The sequence below is a fragment of the Alligator mississippiensis genome, chromosome 12, assembly GCF_030867095.1.
Source record: "Alligator mississippiensis isolate rAllMis1 chromosome 12, rAllMis1, whole genome shotgun sequence".
NCBI classification, from domain to species: Eukaryota; Metazoa; Chordata; order Crocodylia; family Alligatoridae; genus Alligator; species Alligator mississippiensis.
In genome coordinates, this window is record NC_081835.1 from 21,249,637 (window position 1) to 21,264,858 (window position 15,222).

The 15,222-nt window shown below is 44.2% G+C and overlaps 1 protein-coding gene across 1 annotated transcript in view; it reads right to left on the minus strand.

Annotated features, from left to right (window-relative positions):
* The window catches only part of APPL1 (adaptor protein, phosphotyrosine interacting with PH domain and leucine zipper 1), a 51,306-nt gene extending 42,498 nt beyond the window's left edge, over window positions 1-8,808 (minus strand). The window contains exons 1-2 of the mRNA XM_006262011.4: window positions 8,632-8,808; window positions 2,011-2,109 (exon numbers count right to left, since the gene is read on the minus strand). Of these exons, the coding sequence (XP_006262073.1) occupies window positions 2,011-2,109; window positions 8,632-8,685 (153 nt within the window). The 5' untranslated portion in view covers window positions 8,686-8,808. The remainder of the gene's footprint in view (window positions 1-2,010; window positions 2,110-8,631) is intronic.
* Window positions 8,809-15,222: the final 6,414 nt, after the last annotated feature.

The following is a 15,222-nucleotide window of genomic DNA, read 5'->3' on the forward strand; positions in this document are numbered from 1 at the left end:
ACACAGCCTGTCTGACTTGCAAAGAACTCAGCCCTCCCAATAAGAACTGATTAGAGGAAAGACTTACAAAAGACAATGAAGATGCAATGGGAGACACACCTAAATCCCTCCAGACAAGGGTGACAGGAGTGAAGCAACTCCCTTGGTCTCATGTACATTGGAGATGGAACTGGATGACAACTCATTTTCATGGGAGACGGGACAGGAAAGCATCTTCATTAGCATCCAGAATGGAGAACAGAGATTCCAAGATAAGGACTGCATTGAATTCTGGGACCAGAGAAGCAGGGGAGCACTGCATGATGGGATATCTCTGCTCCAAATGCTAATCAGCCCATGTCTGCACACACCCAGCTCAGCATTTATCAGATCAACTCTAGTAATGACTCCTTGATTGGTACCCAAAACACTGAATCTGCCTGTCTGCATTGTGAGCATAATCAGAGTAATGCCACCCATAGCCAAGAGTGATCAGTTCCTATTACGGAGGATATGAGCCATTGTTTACCCATAAACAAACCTGGTGTTCTCCTTTGAGCCATTGTTAGTTCTCTACAAAAACCCCAACCCAAGCTCAAGTTTCTCTCCTGGTGCTTGGATCCAAAAGCTGCACCAGTTCCACTCCTTTTCTACCTGGAGTCCCTCCACTGATCGTGCTCAGTACTTCTGCCTGTCTGTAAGCTCCAACCAACACCTGGGAACCTTGACTGGTTCAAGCTTCACTGAGTGGTGAGACCCCCCAACTCTCTCTCTGACTCTAGGAACCTGACTTTTATTCTCTTACTCCAGGTAAGAGAGAATTCTCTTACTACAGCTTTCTAAACCTGACTTCTGTTTCTCTTACTCCAGGCACAGCTTTCTAAGCCCGAGTTTTGCTGATTAAACTTGAGCTAGACTTCCCCAAATACCTAACTGAAACCATGTAATATTGTACCTGTTTTATTTGTCTCTTTTGTATGGCTATTACTACTGCTATCATCATAAATTCACATACCTGGAAATAAATAACTTTTATGGTCAAACTGGTTGCTATACTCTCTCTCTCTGAACCTCATTTACTCTTTCTTCCCCTTGACCTCCCCATTTGCTCTGCAGCAATGCTTCCTTTACCCAAGCCAAAGATCCCTGTAATTCCCAAAACTACAGTGAGGTCCGCCCATCAAGGGAGTTAAGACTACTAAAACCATTGTGACAAGAGATTGGGATGTGCTGAGTTTTGAGGCGCATGAAAGTTATCAGCTGAAAATGCTCAGATGTCCACTGTTAGCGTGTGTGTGTCTAACTGCATTTATTATTGTCCTGCTGAAATAAGGGATGAACTGAGTACAAGGCACATGAGGGTGTCAGCCTGTCAATGCTGAATAATCCAGTCTGACTCAGATGGGCTCTGTTAACCCGTATGCCTGTGTCTGACTTCATTTTATTGTTGCCCTGATGAACTGAGTTCTAGGCACATGAGGGTGTCAACCTGTCAATGCTGAATAATCTGGCCTGACTCAGGCATGCCCTGTTGATCTGTGTGCGTATATGTGTTTGACTGATTCGGTTGGTTGGAGGAACCCAGCTCCACTGAACCTGAGTCCTGCAAGATAGCTCCATTGTGGGTAGGGACTTGCAGAAGGGAGAGATACAGCTCCACATAGAAACATAAGTAACACAAGCAGCACACTGATACAATTACAGAGACCCCAGAAATGTACCCCTAATAAATGAGCACACCCCAAAGTGATAGGCAAATCTGGTAGCAAATGTTTTAACAAGCAAACAGCCCATTTAATTGGTATGAAAAATTCTATTAAGAAACAGTATGCTGTAGCACATACAGAATGTCACTCTACATCTCTATTTAACATAGAAGAAAAGAGTAATTTTCTTCCTTAATCCATTTCACTGAAATTTAAAATTTTAAAGTTTAAAAATATAATTTCCTGTATTTAACCAAGTGGTTAAACAATATTAAATCTATTTTATAAGCTTTCTAAATATATTCAAGAACACGTGCAACTTTACCTGTGCATCATAAATTCGGTGCATGGCTCGATATAATTGGTTGATGTAACTTGAAATTGCTGCAGCATCTTCTTCAAATACACCAAGCAAGGAACGTGTCTGTAAAAACAGAAAGGATGGCATGTTCATTTGTGGGTTTGTTTTTAAAACCAGATTCAGAAGGGAATGAATGTCCTTGTATTTAAAGTTGAACAGGATGTGTTTCGTGAATTGTATAGTAAAACCAAATAAGACAATGTTCATTTGTAAGGAGAGACAGGAAAAGCTTCAATTAAAAAAAAAAAAAAAGGTCTTTTTTAACTGAGTACATTTCCAACTGAAAGTTTAGAGTTTCATCTAACCTTACTAAAATTTTGGTATTATTTAAAAATATATCTGCAAGTTTCTTACTTGATATGCGTATCAAAGAGTGAGGTATGCTGAGCCTCACCTGTGTCTGGCTACCCTGCCTCCCAGGTGATAGGACTAAGTCCAGAGATCAGGTGAGAGCCATGTGACTTGTAGGGTCCCAAATATAAGGACAGGCTTGAGCTCAGTCTTGGACAGGCTCTCTAGGAGCCATAGCTAAAAGAGCTGTAGACTCAGGATGACAGAAAGGGTTTTAAAAAGCCAAAACCCCACGTCTCTACAGAAGACAAATAGTCCATGGTGCAGGTTGGAAAAAAAAAACAACCTACAACAAAAGTGAAATTTTAGGTAGAAAGTGGTCTGGAGAGACAGATCATAAACTCTTGCTCAATAAGGAACAACAAACTGCTGCTAAGTAAAGAATCTGCAGACCAAAACCTAGAAAATCAAAAGATTTAGTTTTCTTTATATTGTACTGTTTGGAGACAGTAGTGCTAAATCCTACTAAACTTAAATAATACTAATTTGAAATGGGAACAGGCTTCCAACTCTTGCTAGATAGTGAAGGACTTCAATGCCAGATGTTCTGATGAGGAGCAATGAAGAACTATGAACTCAGATTCTGTATGCTGAAAGTGAAACTACAAAGCTTAACTGGAGGACTATATCCCAAGAGCCACCCAATGACTGGATCACCAGAAAGGAACCTGAGGTAAAAACTGTATCTGGAAGGTACAGCACTCTAAAATTCCATATGGCTATATCCATACTTTAACTGAATATCTATCACGCATTGCTACAATTTTTAAAAACCAGTTCAAAATAACTTTATAGCAAAATCTTAAGATATTCTAAGTAAATTGCTTAAATAATGCAATAATGGCCTAGCTGCTTTGCAAATATTCAGAAAAACAAAGTGTCAGAGTCAACTAAGTGTCCCCAAAAAATATACTATTAAAAGTTAACCAGTAGATTTTAGGCTATTTGACCCTTCTTTGCACATACACATAGATGTTAGGGGGAGACTGGTTCTGGGCATCTGTTTCTCAATCTGAGTTCTACTACTCTTCAATAAAGGACTTGACTCTACCCTCTTTATTCCTGTTGTAGCATTTGCACTATCAAATCTCAAATTTGCAATAGCTATTTTATCTTGCATTAGTTGATGCTATAATACATAAAAGCCCAAAAATCCAACAGTCACATCATTCTGAAATGTTAAACGTAAAAAGCAAGCCTAACTTTACAAATACAGCATGCAAAACTGCAGATAAAACATGCTGTGTGCACTTAGATCAGATTTGGTCATGAAATTTGCTACAACTATGTGAAAGTTGTGAGCTATTACAAGGATATCCATTTTGCAAACCTGACAAAAATCAGAGACCATGATTTGCTGGTGATCAACACTGAAAATTACCTGGTATAAATATTGAGTATTTATCTAACTTCCACTGAAAACAAAGCTTTAGAGAAAAAAGACAAGTGAGATGATTGACACTTGTTTTTAGCCAAATAAAGCTGAATTAATGGCTTCATAATCCCACTTAATAGTGGAATGAGCCTTATTACCTTAACAGTAAAGTGTCTGATTATACCAATACAACTTGAACATGGAAGCTTATGCCTTATTAACATATTTATGTTTCCTGCCATTACAGAATGAATACTAACAATCTTCATTCTAACAGGGAGTCATACCAGCATCCTAATGACTTAATAGCAAACACTATCAGTCATTTATCTACCTCAAGTTACTGCATGTTTGGATTTCAGGGTTAACCCTTTATCTGCAGCTCGAAAGCATAAGTTTAAAATGCACTGAACAGAGACTTCAAAAACAGTTACTAAAATAACTGCCCTTTAAATCTATTTCACTTATTTATCAAATAAAATGCATGAGCATTTTGGGGTAGCATCCTAAAAACAAGCTCTCTTAAAATAGGTCAAATGGACCAGTGTTGAGAAAACATCCTCCGTTTTAACTAATACAAGCATCATCAAACACTGCTTATGCACCTACAGAATCGAGGTGAATGTTTTGTTCCCCTCCAATCTTTTTCTACATATCAAATACCTTTGTTTTCCTATCTGCCAAACACATTTATTGCACAAGGTTAAATGGCTTTCCTACAGCAAGCAGGTTCAAATACAACATGAAATCTGACCCTGCCTTGTTACGATCATGCGCTCAAAACAGGTATTTTTTCAGGATTTCTTCCCAAAAACCATTCTAGAAAAAAATCTATATTTTAATAAGGGGGTGGGGCATAGGTGTAAAGGAAGGAAAACAAGAAAACTGTTGCAAATGTACCCATCTACCCTTACCCTCACTCTTAACTTCTAATCTTCGAACTTTTTTTTATTTAAAGATAAGGGGAGTTGCTCTCATTTGTACTACCCTATCTTTCTAGTTGTTTTTCTCTCTATCATTTGTAAAGGAAAATAATTTTACAGCATACTAGCTCAAAAACAAAGTAGTTTTGTCAGTGCACTGGTAACTTAAATGTACCTTATGCATTTAGGTACATGACATTTGTGGCATGACATGTGTTAATCATTCATCACTATAGCAGGCCATAAGTTCAGCTAATTTATATGATAAAATGGCAAACCAGCCACAAAGATATTCTACTTGCAACATTAAAAGTTGCCTTGTATGAACATTGAATATTTATGTAAATAGCTTTCACTTAAAATTCAGCTGTAGAGGGAGAATAGAGAGATCATTTGACACTTTTTTTCTTTTTTTAAGTGCTACACCTTTTGTGGATGGTTTGTATCCTACTTTTAAATTGAATGTGAGCCACATGTCTGACCTGGAGCTTCCATTTGCCTGATCCTCACTCCCAGCTGAGTGTCAGGATCATGCCAGGCAACCCAGGTCCCCTGTCTGATCCCCAGGATCAAACTAGGGGCAGCCCCAGGTCTCCAGCTGGGACCAGGGGCTGCCTATGTCAATGTCTACATGGGTCTAAAAACTGTGTATGCAACTGGGCTGTAAGTGATGTTTAAAGACTTGGAGTCCAGAGACCCAGCACACTGACTTTTAACCAAATGGGCTCCACACATGCCTTTTTGGGCACAGAGCAGCCCCTGCTCTATCTCAATGCTCAGCTGAGCATCTGAATTGGACACCTGCAACCCTGGGGTCCAGGACAAAACCACCCCCTACCTGAACCCTGGGAATGGGCAAGGGACTGTCTCAGACCCAGGCCCAGGCAGTCACATGACTGGGGTCTGAGGAATTTTATGTCCTGTCCTAAACATTATGTATCCTGCCAGGCACATGTGGGATGGCAAATAAGATTCCTCCGATATCAAAGGCACCATTATTTTAACATCTGCCAGGACCTTACTTGAAGCCCTGAATTACAGATTTAGCAGATACTCATTGACAAATGCCTGTGCTTTCAGAATTCCTACTATGTTGTTCTACTCTTCAGGTGTAAAGGAACTGTGTATGCATGTTTCATGCTAATACCCAATACACAACCTTTAACAAGACAGCATACTCAAATGTGAGCAAGTAATAAGGAAAAAGCTATTGTAGCACTCATGTACAGCTTGAAAAATGAATCAGGTTGTAAGATGTTTCAGTCTATAAATAACAGCTAGAATTTATAGTTATAAGGCTGAAGAGAAAATATTACGACTTGATCGCACTTTGCTCATTATGAGACTGTTATTATGAAAGCAAAGGAGGTAAAAACTTAAATGTATTGAGAGTCTGATTTCCTTTCCAATCACAGACAAAACAAAATGAGATTATACAGAAATAATAACTACTAAATAAAACTGTGTTCAAATTGCAGTACTAATGTTTGTAATGTTTTAGTTTTAAAATGTAAGAGACTACTGCATCTGGCTTTGGATGGAGGTGGGAATTACTCCTTTTTTTTCCTCTTAAACATGAAAAATGTTACTAGATTAAGGTATTTGACTGAACAGGGCCTTTATTCCCAGTCTTTTTGGTTATTCTATAGTCCAACAGTTTTCAAAGGCAGACCATAAGTTTGTGGAGAGCATCAAATAAAGAGCTAATGTTACATGTCTAAACAATCATAACACACAGCATACCATTTTACTAAACTGAGTAACAATCTCATGGTGGTTTTGATATTCTCCATAATACCAATGAGTGGATCCCATCTTGAACGGAAGTTAATGGGTTTTTTCTATCGTGTTGAGAGATGACTAATTCTGCAACTGAATAAAAGGAAAGACTGAAATTTAGAACATCAAATATCACCCTTCAGGCTGATATCTGATGTCCTAAATTAGGAAGGAATTCCCCCCACCTCAGTTTAAGAGAACAAAATGTTTTCCGTCATTTAAAATGAGAGCAGTAACAGACTATGGATTTTCCATCAGAAAGTTATGTACATTAGTATGTGTCTGTTAGGCTGTAAATCATCAGAGATTGCCCACTGCTGAATGAAGAATGCCATTCTTGACATAACAACCGAATAGTAATAGTAGTCATCAAAGTAGTAGTAGTAGTAGTAATAATAATAATAATAATAATAGTGGGAGGAAATAAAAACCTAAATTCTGCTTCACGGTATTGTGTGTTTAATGTTGAAATAATAGAATCAAAATGATAACAGGTTTTTAGAGGTGGGCAGCATCAGAGAATGCATGGAATAAACTTACTAGGAAGATGGCATTTTCTACCCTATCCATACACACAAGTTAGAGTGATGCTAGTATGAAGTCAAGCAGAAGGCAGTCTCTAAGATGCCACTTTGCCTTGCCTTCTGCATATGGGTACAGTTTGGGACTGTCTATGTGTATTAAAATGGTTTGGCAAGCAACAGGTCACCAAGACTTTTAGCACATGCCCAAATAGGAGTTTGGAAGTGGAGACTGCCCAGACCTTCCATCTCCCCTTCAGGCCACAATCCAAAGGCTGGACATATGGTGCCTCCGTGGCTGTAGGTGTAGAAGCACCCAGGAACTGAACCTGGGTCTCCTGCATATCAAGCAAGGACTGTACCACTGAGGACTCCACATTAAAATGAAGCCATAGCTTTCATTCCCTGTATGGAGAACAGTCATAGGACATTTGTTCAACAATACTTTCGAAAATATTCTGCTGTTGAGTAGAATAAGAATATACACGATACATAATAAGAAAACATAAAAGCAGCAAAGAGAAGAAGAGATCAAAGCTAGTCATCTTAGGCTGCAGAGTATTTACAGATCTGTATTTCAAATATGACTTGGGTCTAATCTTAAGCAGTGCACATTAAAACGAAACGTTCTCAGCACGGTGGTGGTCAGCACTCCTCAGTCTTCATTTCTCCTTCTAGCTCCCCCATGAGCAACAGCGTACTGAAGTGCCGTTTAAGCGAAGCTCTAGCGATGGTAGTTCCTTTGAAAACTTCTGCTCCGTAGCCCACACTTCTCTCTGCTTTTGTTCCCAAATAACATAGGGACTCTGTCAGCCTATGTTATCGCTGCACTATATTATGTTATCAGCACAGCATAGTGATGTGCTGATGTCAGTAGTTTACAGATAGGAAAGGAAAAACCCTAAAGAAATTACTTTAAAAAAAAGTCTTGTTTGCCAGCTTTTTAGGTAAGGATTTTAATAGTGGCAGGATCTGGATGGCAACATTCGAGTTCCCTAAGCAACAAGAGCCTCCACGTCCTCCTACAGGGGACACAACAGAGACCAACCCCCCTGGCCCCAAACTAACACCTGCATGCCTGGGCTACCAAGAGCTTGGGACATTTGCTGTATGACACGAAGGTCGAAATAAAATGAGTGGCTGGAGACTGGCAGCTAAAAAAAAAGGGACAAGGTTGGACTTGCCCAAAAGGCAAGTGGTAAGTGGACATGGGCTGGGGGGGGGGACAGGCCCGGCTCAACTCCCATGACAGAGGGAAGCGCTAATGGCAAACACGGCCACCCACCCAAAAAAAGTGAAGCAATGGGTGTGACCGGGCGCCGCCCTCAGCGCCGGGCCGGCCAGTCGGGTCGCTGCCCTGACACGTGCTTGGCAAGCACGAAATCCGCCCTCCCCCCAGGTCAATCTTGGGGAGGGGGCCGACGCCAGGCGAGGAGCCCCCCGGCCCCGCCCGGAGAGCGGCGGCGGCGGCAACGCGCGGCCTCGCAGCAGGTGGCGCCGGGCACCCCCGCTTCCCTTCCCCTCAGCAGCGGGGCCTGCGCGGCCGCCCCTCACCGCACCTGCAGGCCGGGCCGGGCCGCGCTGCACAGCCCCGCCCGACCCCGACCCCGACCCCGGCCCCGCGCTGCCCCCTCACCTGGGGGCTGTCCTCCAGCGTCTCCTCGATGGGCAGCTTGTCGATGCCGGGCATGGCGGCGGCGGGACGGGGCGGGGCGGTGTGTGCGCCCAGGCGGCCGCCGCGGCCCCTCCCCCCGCGGACAGGCTCCTCCCGGCGCCGCCTCCGCGGGGCCACAGCCCCGGGCCCGAGCTCCCGCCGGAAATCCCACCCCCGCCCCAACGTCGCGCAGCGACGTCGAGCAGCTATTGGGTGCTCTATCGACTCGCCTCGCTCCTCGTTGGCTGGCGGAGCCGCCAATCGCGCGGCCCGGGCGGGTGGACGGGGCGGGCCGTGGGCGGGAGTTGGGTCCGCTGCGTGCGCCCCGCGCTGGGTGCTGAGGGGAGGGGGCCGCGCGCTGCCGTGAACCCCTCCCCGCCCGGCGGTGCCCTTCCCTCGGGGTGGCACCGGCCATTAAATACCCCTGTTGCAACATGGACCGTGCTCCGAGGCGTTTGTGCTGACAGCCATCACCCGCCCACGCATGTGGCCCTCGTCCCACAGGCAGCGCCTGGCGGACCCACGGACCTGTTACGCAACTGTCACCCACGCTGCCATTGTGGGCACATCCGCGGGGCTGGTGCCCGCCGCATCCACCTCCCATCTGCACAGCTGCCAGTTCACCAACGTAGCGGTCACCCAGACACCCATCACCTGCACACCTGTGCCCACCACTGTCACCGCCACCCCTTGCACACCTACACAGTGCCCGTGCAATCACACAGCCGTCGCCCAGCAATGCAGCTGTTGGTGTCTCTGCCCTGGTGGCGGTGCCTCTTCGTCCAGGCCTGCATCTTGCCTTCTCTGGGTGCTCCATTGCTGCTGGCTTATGCCCAGACCTCAAAATGGAGTTTGGTGCGTGAGGGTGTGATCAAGTATGCCTTTAGGAGGCCCTCAAAGCAGTGTCGTGGGTAGTCGCCCTTTCTTCTCTGTGCTCCAGGAGCTGCTTGGGAACGTGTTGCCCATCTGCGCCTTGGTAGGAGCTGGGCATGAAACTGCCTCTGGTAGAGCTTCTCCAGTCAAAACATCCATGTCTCCCAGCTGTACCGCAATGTGGTAAGCGCAGTAGTTCTGTACGCTTTGATTTTGGTGGGAGCTGGATCCTTTCCAGTGTGCTGCAATCACACCTTTTGACTGGTATAACTGCATCCACACTAACGGTTGCGTTAGGATTACTATTTTAGATACACCCGCCGCCCCCCCAATTAGCAAAGTTATAGTAAAACAGTAGAACTCAGATTATTCCTATATAGGCGGTTCACATCCAGTTGAAGATGCAGTAAATTGCTGAATTAAGGGTGAAATACTCAGGTCTTTACTGCCTTTTCCTTCAAAGGGCTCTCTTTGATCAGCTGGAGCTCAGTGGTCCTAGGCAGCTGATCAGAGAAGTTATGTCCTGTCTTTGTAATAAAAGCTGCAGCAAACAGCTATGCTTTCCAGCTGCCAGAAAGGCCCCACTAAAGTGCCTGAACTATAGAGATGTCGGGTGAGCTGGGTCCAACCAATGTGCTGCCTTTTCTGGGCATATGCTGGGCTCGGTGCAGGAGCATGCGGATTTTGAAGTAAAGCACCTTTTGGGTTTTTTTTTTTTAAACACCTTCAAGCAGTCCTTATGTCCAGAAAGCTTTAGACAAAAACTCGTTGTTAATGTAAAGTTAGAATGTGGTTTCTTATATGGTCTTTTACATGCATCACCCATTGGATTCTTAGGAAACTCACTCCGTGCATATAACTACTACTTCCTACCCAGCCCCCCATTTCCCTACCCCAGGATGTACATGTTTACCAAACTAAACATCTTTCCTGATCTAATTAAAACCAGGGGAATAGTTGCATCATTTCAGACATAAAGATTACTATTTCAGTATCCTAGCAATACTGGGTGTATCTGCATGGGACACTGACTGCACAGTAGCATATTAATGGTAATATGCTACTGCGCAGTATTATTAGGCTACTACGCAGTAGCATCACTAAGAAGGTGTGTGCTACTGCACATTAATACTGGTTACTGTCTGTTAATTTAGTACCTGATAATACAAGTACTAAACTTAATACATACTAACTATGGTACATTAATGAACATGTAGATGCACCCATTGTCTCTTAATTTCCCTACAGTGAGAAGTGTCCTTCCAGTTAATCACTGCCTTACTAAATATTCTTGGCTAAAATATAGGAATATGTCAACATCACATTTGTATCTTAATACTACAGTTTAGGCAGACATAATGACAGCGCTAAGTACAGCTTGATTTTACATATATGTAGAAGTTACACATGTCCTATCAATAAAACAACCCCAAGAAAATGTGTATGACATCCCACAACCCTGCCCCCCAGCCCCCACCAAGCGTTGTAGGTTCCTGACATCAGGATTCTACATTTAGTCTTAGGTGGTTTTGAACCTTGCTTACATTGTCACCCTCTTGTCAGCTGAGATCAAGTGTAGTCACTGTACTGGTCTGGTACCCAAGCCAAAATGGATTTTAATTGCATTGTGTAGTGGAAGGTGTAGCTCTGTCCAAATGAACTGTGGACAGGACACCCTATGAGTCTTGTAATTAGCTTCCTCTGGCCAGCTTCCAATGGGAGGATCTTGGCTACATGCTTACTTGGGCCTGCACATAGGATGCCTGCCGATGGATTTGGAATTATCTGAAGCCCCAGGCTGAAAAGTCTGGGGTGGAGGATACTTGCTGGTTCCAGTGCCACATACGGTGATTGGACAATTGAGTTTTGCTCAATCAAAAGGATTTGGAACTGATCTGGCTAAATTTGACCTGGAACACGAAAAGTTTTCCAAACCAGAAAAACAAACTGTTGTCACCATGTAGTGATTGCAGACTTGTAAGAAACAGATCATCCCCATTCAGGCTTACATATTTAAATCTTACTGAACTCCATCACCCCAGCATCATTTTCATCAGCATTTGACACCTGTGTTCAAAAACCTTGTTTGCATTCTGCTATGGGAGTTTGCTGCAAACATTTTTTGCTGACAAAGAAATTACAAAAAACAAAAACTTAGGAACTTGGTATATCAAACCATGGTTCTGTGGTTGTAAAGTAAAGTGCTGTTTTGTATATCGCAACAGAATTTGAAATCCCTTTTTTAACTTGTTTTTTACCCAAGTCCTATTAGTCACCTGTTAATGATAACGCTACAAAACATATTTGCCTTATCTACAATATACTTTTTCCCAAAACTTCTATGATTACTATTGTCAGTACAATGGTAGCAACATTTGCATAACTTTGCTATGAAAGCATTTTTCTTGTATTGGCATTACAAGGCTCACCCCTTTCCTAAGATTCCTCCTCTCCATATCTTCTGTTATTTTCTCCAACCACCTTGACTGTTAGGGAGGATGAGTTCCTTCCTACCATAACTTTTTTTCGTACTATACATTATCAAGTTACAAATCAGCTAGTATCCAATTTACCTGTATAAAGAAATACCATTTTAGAAAAGCATTCCTTCTGTTTAGAGGAAGACTAGCATAAACTTTCAAAATAGACCTCCCACCTTCTTATGATGAACCAGATTGCTGCTGGAGATTGGTATACTGGTAGGAACTCCCATAAAACTGTTGTGAAGGGGCATAACAATGCAATGTGCCTATTACAAAATTCCCCATCTCTTAAAGGCTACGTATAGATAGTCAAAAAGCCCAAGGCTGAATCAGTTAATTCTTCACAGGTTAGTTTAAGCTGTTTACACTTAGCTGAAGTGGCTCGGGCCACAGACTGGGGCTGCTAGAGCATGCCTTCCTGCTCAGGTGGAGCAGACAGTTTGGGATAAGACTAGCCTGCCCACTCTGCAAGGAGGGGTTTATGGGGGAGATACAAAGTATCCTGGGATGCTCAGGGACTATAAATTAACTTGAATCTGGAGGAGATTCTAGGACAGAATTTCAATAAACTGATTTAATCCAAATCAGTTAAATCTGATACTACCTCCATCCAGATTTACCTTAAACCATTTTTGGCTATTTTGAAAGCAGTTTATATGCACTGATCTTCTCTTGTGCTGGTTTTTGTGTCATTTCTGTCCCTATCCTAAATGTTTTTGCTTCTATAAATAGAACACCCCGACTCGGATCGATTTTGACTAGAATGATTCCTACAGGTGAAGAGATTTGTTTTTTAATCGTGAATGTTTTAGGAGTTCTATGCCCACCTTATTAAACAAAATATTAATCAAAATTGTAATTCCAGTCAAAATGCAAAAAAAGTATGTGTGTCAAATAAAATAGAGCAGGAATATATATATATGGACCTTTGAAAAGGCCAGCAGTAGCCAGTACTAAAGAAAAGCTGTGTATTTAAAATTGTTAGAACAATCCAGGGGTTTCAAACATGTGGTCTGTAGGACTTCCAGAAGGGCCAGGAATTTGTGAGTGGAGTGAGCAGGGATGGACCCTGCTGCCAAATTCTCTGCTATAGAGACCGGATGAGCATGTGTGTCAGCCATGGGGGGCAAGCAATGGCCATGTTAACCCGTGTGCTTCCATTTCTCCTGCCACTGCACTTTCCCTACCATCTGGTCTGATTTGTAGCCCAGGAGGTTCTTTGCAGGCTAGATTCAGTCCATGAGGAGCTCTGCATTCTGGATTTGGCTTGGGGGCACAGGTGACTTTAACACTTCTGAAACAATCCATATAAACATAAAAAATAAAAATCACAATTAAAAAAAAGGTTATTATTAGGGCTAAAAACAAAGCAAGTAAACTTTTCTCCACTATTAAATCATTTGAGCTGTAGAAAAGACAGCATAAAGCAAGATTAGAAAGTATGGTAAGCCAGTTAATGGAGCTAATGATTAACTAATGTACAGTATTTTCATTGTTATGAAGAGTTTATTTGATCTTTGTTTATATAAGATACAATGCTTTTGAAAAATAGATTAAAGGAAAGGTAAGCAATGAATTGTGAAACTCCTGAAGTCCTTTGGGAGAGTGTTACATATTGGTTTGGAAGATATTCAGAAGTCAAAGAACGTGGGTTCAGTTGTTTTAATTCCCTGCTCAGCCACTGATGCGCCATGTAGTCTGAAGCAAATCAGGTGGGCTTGGCCCACTTCCTTGGAAGAATGTCAGCCCAGGAAGGGACAGAGCAGGAAGAAAACCAAAAAATGCAAAAAGGAGTTGTAGCTGTAGCTGTAGCCCAGTGGTTGCCTTGCTGCCCTTTGGAGCCCAAGGTCCTGGATCCAAGACCCCTGTCTGCCTGGGACAGAGGGAGAGGCAGTGCCCTAGGTCGGCCAGTTGTCACATGCTCCCTCGTTAGCTCTCTTGCTCAGAATTTTGGTTTTTGAAAGGTTCGGGGGGGGGAGGGGGGCGTTGACTGATCTCTCAGAGAATGCTACATGAGGAACCTGAGAGGAGAGGGCAGAGCCTAAGTGCTGTGTAGTTTTGGGGAACTTGTGAGTTTAAGGTGGACTGCCTCCATTTCTTGCTGGCTATACATGCCTGCTCTGTTCTTCATACAGACATTACACTTTTACTGGTATAAGTGCTCAGAAACCAGTATATACCCATAACAGAGCAGAAGTTCAGCACACAAACTAGTTTAAAAGCGCTAGAATCTGGTCTTTGCCCCTCCCTCAACTAAAGGGTGAATGTGCGTTATACTTGCCAGTGGTCTAAACTGCTGAACTATGCCACTTACAGAAAATTGCATAACTTAAATTAATTCTACCTCAGGTTTTTTAATGTCTGTGCGTAGCCCGGAGAACTTGCTGCTGGGGCTGTCAAGCTGCTCTTTTCCTCCACCTAAGCATAACTCGAACCCAGCTCTTAAACCAGGTGCAGGCAATTTATTTCAGGCCACTTACCTAGTTTTGGCAGGCTGTCCAGGGCCTCATGGGTAGCCCCGCCCCTTGACAGATGCCCCACCCCTTGACAGGTGTTCCGCCCCCTGGTCACCATCTTGGGACCAATGTCTTGGGACCAGTGTCCCAAGGCCAGCTCCAGTGGGGCCCAAAGTGAGGTGCAGCCTGGCAGGGGTCTGTGGAGCGGGGCTGGGCTGCACCAGAAGGGAGAGGGGGGAGCTGGCCCAGCTCCATGGAGCCCCTGCCAGCTGGGACCCTGTGCTCCTGCCACCCTGCTCTGGGCCCCACCAGCACTGGTCCCAGAACACCGGTGCAGGCCCCGTGCTCCTGCTGGCTCCCCGCCCACTCACACCCCATGTGCCACAGCCCCGCGGTAAAGGCAAGGGGCAGCACACAGTCCCGACCCCCTGCTCGCTGGCAGGGAACAAGCTGGTGCTGAGCGTGGGGAAAAGTGGCCCCTTGCCCGCCCCATGGCTGGTGCTTCCTGCTGCAGGTGCTCGCAGCCCACGTGGGGCTGTCTGGAACAGGCACAGGCAGCTCCACGCAAGCTGCAAGCAGCTACAGCACAGGGTGCCGGCCACGCCGCGAGCGAGGGGACACTTCCCTGAGCTCATCATCAGCTTGTAACCTGCCCCACTGCCAGCCTGGGCCCTGTGCCGGCTCTGGGCTTGCCCGTTGGCGGCAGCAGCTGCAGTCCCCCCGCTTGCCGTGCTGGGCAGTGTTGGCTGCTCCTGCTTGCC